The sequence below is a fragment of the Nicotiana tomentosiformis genome, chromosome 10 (assembly GCF_000390325.3).
Source record: "Nicotiana tomentosiformis chromosome 10, ASM39032v3, whole genome shotgun sequence".
Lineage (NCBI taxonomy): Eukaryota > Viridiplantae > Streptophyta > Magnoliopsida > Solanales > Solanaceae > Nicotiana > Nicotiana tomentosiformis.
This window is the reverse complement of record NC_090821.1, coordinates 21,527,898-21,534,756: the sequence shown is the minus strand read 5'-3', so window position 1 is coordinate 21,534,756 and position 6,859 is coordinate 21,527,898. Positions and strand designations below refer to the sequence as shown.

The window sequence follows — 6,859 nt, the reverse complement described above, 5'->3', positions numbered from 1 at the left end:
TGATCTTCAATCCTTCCAAAAACATTGTGATTTTAGAACCTATAAACTGTGGCTCGTTGTCACAAGCAATATCTTTTGGTATTCCAAATCGGCAGATGGTGTGGTCCCATATAAATCAATTACTTCTCATTCTCTGATCTATAAACAGTTAAAACCAAAAGAAATCTTACCTTATCGGGCCCTTGTGGTAAGGGACCGACTATGTCCATTCCCCATTTCATGAAAAGGTCACGGTGACACCACTGAATGCAAAAGTTCTGCCAGTTGATGCACTAACTCTGCATAGCGTTGATATTTATTGCACTTTTGTACAAACATCTTTGCGTCTTGTTCCATCCAGGGCCAATAGTATCCGGCTCTAGCTAACATGAGAACCGAGTACGCACCGGAATGGTTCCCACAGACTCCTTCATGAACTTCCCTCATCACGTAGTCAGCCTACGATGTCCCTAAACACCGAGCCAATGGTCCTTGGAACGACCTCCTGTATAACTGTCCGTCAACAAGGCAGTAATGAGCCGCCTTGGTTCGTAGTGTCTGGGATGCTTTTGGGTCTTTATGCAATTTTGCATGCCTTAGATATTCAACAAACTCGTTCTTCCAATCCCAGATTAAGTTGATTGAATTAAATTCACAGTAGCCGTCCACATCCAACACCGAGTGCAGTTGTTGAACTACCGCACCAAAATCAGATCCTTTCATTTCTGTGGACAAACCCAACTTGGATAATGCATCTGCCTCCATATTTTGCTCTCTCGGAATGTGGATGATTGACCACTCCCTGAACTGGGACAGTAACGCTTGAACCTTGCTCAAGTATTGTTGCAAGCGCTCCTCCTTGGTATCGAAATTTCCGTATACTTGGTTTACCACTAGCTGGGAGTCGCACTTTACTTCAATGACATCGGAGCCTAGTCCCCGATCTAGTTCAAGTCTTGCAACCAAAGCCTCATACTCGGCTTCATTGTTAGTTAATGGCATAATTCTATTGGCCTATCTCAGGGTTTCCCCCGAAGGAGTGATTAATACTACCCCGAGACCGGACCCTTTTATATTGGAAGCTCCATCCATAAACAAGGTCCAAACTCCCGATATCAACACTGCTTCTTTAGTAGCTAAAGGCATTAACTCCAGACTAAAATCGGCCACGAAGTTGGCCAAAACTTGTGACTTGATTGCTGTCCTAGGTCTTATATTCAATGTCAAATTCACTAACTTCAACTGCCCATTTAGCCAAGCGACCCGACAACTCAGTCTTATAAAGGACATTCCTTGAGGAAAAGGTTGTCACGACGGCTATTGGATGACATTAAAAATAATGCCTAAGCTTTCGAGAGGCAACTACGAGAGCTATGGCCAGCTTTTCAAGTTGTGGATAGCATGTCTCTGCTCCCGATAATACTTTACTAACATAATAAACGGGAAACTGTGTACCTTCTTCTTCCCGGACCAAAACAACACTTACCACAACTTCCGAGAATCGCCAGATAAATCAGCAATTGCTCACCTTCTCTCAATTTTGACAATAACGGAGGGCTAGATAGGTACCCTTTTAGGTCCTTTATTGCTCGTTGGCATTCTGGAGTCATAACGAAGTCGTTTTTCCTTTTCAAAAGTGAAAGAAATGATGACACTTTTCGGAAGACCTCGATATGAACCTTCTTAGAGCCGCTAAATCTACCGGCCAATCTTTGTACTTCTTTTACACTTGTTAACTGGTCCGGTATATCCTCGATGGCTTTGATTTTATTGGGGGTTTTACTTCGATTCCACTTTGAGAGACTAGAAACCCCAAGAACTTACCGGAACCAACTCCGAAGGCGCATTTCTCCGGGTTGAGCTTCATATTATATTTTCTCAAATCAAATGTCTCTTGGAGATGTTTCAGATAATCTCCTGCATTAAGAGACTTAACTAACATATCGTCAATATAAAATTCCATTTCTTTACCTATCTGGTTTTCAAACATTTTACTAACAAGCCTCTGGTAAGTGGCTCCGGCATTTTTAAGCCCAAAAGGTATCACATTATAGCAATATGTGCCAAAATTTGTGATGAAATAAATCTTCTCTTGATTTTCTAGGTCTATATTAATTTGATTATACCTGGAATAAGCATCAAGAAAACTCATCAACTCATGCCCGGCCGTAGCATCAATCATTTGATCAATGTTTGGCAACAGGAAAGAGTCTTTAAGGCATGCCTTATTTAAGTCTCTGTAATCAACGCACATCCTAAATTTGTTATTCTTTTTAGGCATTAATACGTTAGCTAGCCAATCCGGGTAACCTACCTCCCGAATTGAACTTATATTAAGTAATCGGGTTACTTCTTCCTTAACAAACCAGTTTCTGACCTCTGCTATCGGTCGTTTCTTCTGCCTTACTAGAGAGAAGTTTGGATCCACTCTCAGTTTGTGGACCGCCAACTCCAATGGAATACCTATCATATCTGAATGTGGCCATGAAAAATAATCAACATTAGATTTAAGAAAAACCATAATTTTAAACCAGAGTTCGAGCCTCAACCCCATTCCTAAATAGAATTTTCTTTCGAAAAATTCTTCGAACAAGGCCACTTGTTCGAGCTCTTCTGCAGTTGACTTGGTCGTATCTGTCTCCTCCAGTACTTGAAATGACCTTGGTACCTGATATAATTTTGATGACTCCTCGTCTTTATCATCTTCAATCGAGATGAAAGAAGACACTCGTTTCTGTAATTGCTATTTGGTCGTTCTTTTGCCCTTGCTACTGGAAATGGTACTGCATTCATCTCCCTTGCAGCCTGTTGATCTCCTATGATCTGCTTGATCCCTTCTGGTGTTGGGAACTTTAACAGTTGATGATAAGTTGAGGGCACAACCTTCATTTCATGTATCCATAGCCTTCCAAAGATTACATTATAGCCCATGTCGTCGTCTACCACTTCAAACAAGGTTGTCTTCATCACTCCTTCAGCATGTGTGGGCAGCAAATTTTCTCCTCAGGTTGTTACACTTATTAAGTTGAAGCCAACTAGAAGCTTTGTCGTCGGAATGATGATTCCGGTTAACTTCGCTTGTTCCAAAACTCTCAATTGTATGATGTTGGTTGAACTTCCTAGATAACCCAAAACACACTTAATTTTGAAGTTTAAAACATTAAGAGAAATTACCAAAGCATCATTGTGCGGTAGAAAAAGTCCATCAGCGTCTTCCTCTGTGAAAGTGATGTCATCTTCTGAAACTCCTCAGATCCTCTTGCCATGAGTCACCGATATCTTTGTCTTCTTTGCAGCAGAAAATGTCACCTCATTGACTTTTTCTCCTTTGAAGATCATGTTGATTGTCATCCGAGGTGACCATGCTGTCGGCTTTGACGGTTCTGCATTATCTCAGTTTCTCCCATAGTTGTTCTTGGCATTGTCGCTTAAAAACTCTCTGAGGTGGCCACTCTTCAACAACACAGCCACCTCTTCACAAAGATGCCGGAAGCCCCCAGTCCTATGGCCGTGAGTCCCATGGAATTCACATAATAAATTAGGATCCCATTGGCTAGGATCCGATCGTATTTGTTTTAGAAATCTAGCTTCTTTAATATTTCTCAATGCCAATACCAATTCTACTAGACTAATAATAATATTGCAGTCGGATAATCTGGAATATGTCAAATCTCTAGACCCCGAAGTCTCTTTCTCCTGCAATGATCTGTTACTTCGACCTCGGTCCGATCTTCTGTCAGGAGCGAACCTTTCTAATGATTAAAACCCCTTATTTCCACGCGCATCGTCCCTCTCATAAGGTTGAAAACGACTTCTGGAAGGCCTCCGATCTGCATCAAAATCATTTTAAACTTATCTTGATTCCGATCACGATTCCGTCCTTTGAAAACACCGAAGAACCAAGTTGATCATCTTTAATCATTATTTTTGACTCGTAGCGATTGTGAGCATCTGCCCATGTGGTCGCATGAAATTCGAGCAAACTCTCCTTCAATTTCCGGGAGGCATCGGAGCTTAATGATTTGAGACCCTTTGTAAATGCCTCCGCTGCCCACTCATCCGAAACCGCTGGTAACAACATCCTTTCTTTCTGGAACCGAATCACGAACTCTCGCAACAGTTCAAATTCTCCTTGGGATATTCTGAATATATCCACCTTTCTTGCCTGAACCTTTATTGCTCCAACATGAGCTTTGATAAACGAATCTGCAAGCATTTCAATAGAATCAGTAGAATGCTCAGGTAAGAGAGAATACCAAGTTAAGGCACCCTTCGTCAGGGTTTTGTCAAACTTCTTCAACAAAATCGATTCGATCTAATGCTAGACCAAGTCATTTCCCTTTACCGTCGTAGTGTAGGTCGTGATGTGCGCCTATGGATCCAAAGTCTCATCATATTTTGGAATATCAGGCATCTTAAATCTCTTTAAGATCAACTCTGGTGTCGCACTAGGTTTAAACGGCAAATGCGTGTACTTCTTTGAATCCGGTCCCTTTAACACCAATGGCGCTCCCCAGATCTGATCCATCCGAGCATGAAATTCCTTTGCATTCTGATCCATTCATTCATTCATTTCTCTCATGAATCTCATGAGCTCGTCTATCAGTACCTCCTACTTCATCGAAGCCAATCTCTTCCCTTGGAGTGTTGTTATCGATTCTTTAAACTGTTTGATTTGCGGGAACACTGGAAGGAATCGGGGCTCTTCCACTGGCATTATTGGAAGCACCTGACAACACTTGTTTTAACTCTGTCATCACCCGATCTTGCCTTGAGAGATGATCCATGATTTCCCTTTGCTGCTCTCTCAGGAGTTTGACCGTTTCAACAATGTGTTCATCATCTGCATCATCAGGAGTTGGGCTACTCACATGTCAAGGATACTGGCCCTCGCGAACTGGGGTTGCTTTATCCCCTTCGTTGCGGGTTTCGCTCTTGAATCATCACGCTGGGACACTTCTTCCCGTTCATTGTGTGATCCAACATTGTAGACATTATGGCCATCATTAGCTGCCATATCTGATTTTTCTTTTACTGAGGAAAGAATCAAAATTTGTTAGTAATAGATGAATGGATCAAAGCAATTACATAATTGTTTATGCCTCACGGTGGGCGCCAAACTGTATACCCGCAAAACAGTACGGTTAAATTTATAGCGTAATTTATAGACAAAAAATCGATTTGACCCAAAAATACGAAATAAATAAGAACAAAAGTAAGATTCTGAAATGAAATTAAAGGAAGTACAAGTCTCGCTATGAACTTAGCCTCTCTGGTGGCAAATATAAGGAGATATTTAAGAATAAAGACTAAGAATAGTGTTATAAAATGATAGCAGAATGTATTTTTTTTGTGTACAGAATATTTCGTGTTTACAATGGATATTAATTCCCCTATTTATAGATCTATTTAGGAAGACAAGATCCCCAAATCAAGCTCTTCTTGAATGAGAATAAAACCGTCATTGATGGCTGCATAACGGTTGGCTATCAATGTATATATTCTCTATAACAGTCGCTTATTAAATGCTATCCGATATCAATACTTTGAACCTTTCTTGTCGACTACTCTGTCTTCGGAACTCATCCAGCATTGGTCACGTGCTTGCAACCGGTATTGACTATTTGCTGACTCACATCCTACCTGTCTTCAGCTCCACGTGTCATCCCTTCATTCATCCAACTGTCGCTAACCAATCTTACCGTATACACTACTATTTAAGAATAGCTATTTAATTATTTCTCTACTATTTATAACATTAATTTTTCAATTCCTTTTGGTTTTAGAATTTTAAGCACATACATTAGTAGAGCTTTTCGTTTATTACACAGTAGGAAAGTTTTATGTTCGACTCCATTATTAATTCGGAGCATCATTAAATTTCTCCCTTTAAATTTAGGAGGGGGTTTTTCAGTTAATAAAATTTTGACTAATTATACACACTAGGGAAGTATCGGTACTTTCAAACACATTCAAATTTAGGAGTATTAAAATTCTACTCTTGAAAAGTTTTTTTAGTTAATGAAATTTTGAAACACACTAGGAAAGTTTTGGTATAACTTTTTGACAAGTAATTTTCTTATAAATATATTCGGTAAAAACGAGCTCTTTGAACTTCTTTTTGATTTAAGAGTCTTTATTTTCTAATAAATTTTTACACAGCTTTATATACACAAATGCTTCTATAAAAGAAGCTACAGTTCCGGCTTTTCATTATCAAATTTTTGTCTTGTTTGAGCAGCAGTTACAAATTAAAGGTTTCTGGTTCTCTTTCTTTGATGAGCAAAAATATTTTTGTATTAGTAGTTGAATTTTACATTCGTATTTGTATTAGTAGTTGAATTTTCTTGACATATTTGTATTAGTAGTTAAATTCTGCATTCACGTATTCAAACGATACATCTTTACTTTTGTCTTCTTGATTGTGAACCTTGGTTAAATAGTCACCTTTTTGCCTTAGGGTGCGTACTTTCAACCTTTTGTCAATCCATTTCTTCTACTATTTTGTTGTGCTCGCATTGGTGATTGGACCTCTTCTACTATTTTGTTGTGCTCGCATTGGTGATTGGACCTTATCTATGTGTTCGTTGTCCAGTTTTATATTAGATTTTAATAAATTTCACATTGAACAAAATTGATTATAAATTATTTACTTAATAATTTATAATCAACTAAAATTTGGTTATAAACTTTTTCTTATTTGAATTAAGTAGGGATTCCTAATATTTAGTACTTGAAATCAATCAAGATTTTGCTTTATGTAATTTTATTTTATTTGAACTATATAAAACACCTATAATTCATTTTTAAAAACTTCATCAGTCGAATTTAACATAATGGAATCTATACGTACTCTGGTTGTTAGTGGAATGTAAAACGA

At 38.7% G+C, this 6,859-nt stretch overlaps 1 protein-coding gene across 1 annotated transcript; it reads right to left on the bottom strand.

Annotated features, from left to right (window-relative positions):
- Nucleotides 1-438: 438 nt before the first annotated feature.
- Nucleotides 439-981, bottom strand: LOC138899860 (uncharacterized). Its single transcript, XM_070186557.1, has one exon. It carries the CDS (start codon nt 979-981, stop codon nt 439-441), a length of 543 nt encoding a protein of 180 aa, XP_070042658.1.
- Between the last annotated feature and the right edge of the window lie 5,878 nt (nt 982-6,859).

Bases quoted from the DNA above. Each gene is read 5' to 3' on its own strand.
- LOC138899860 (XM_070186557.1), bottom strand. From the start codon at position 981: ATGCCATTAACTAACAATGAAGCCGAGTATGAGGCTTTGGTTGCAAGA.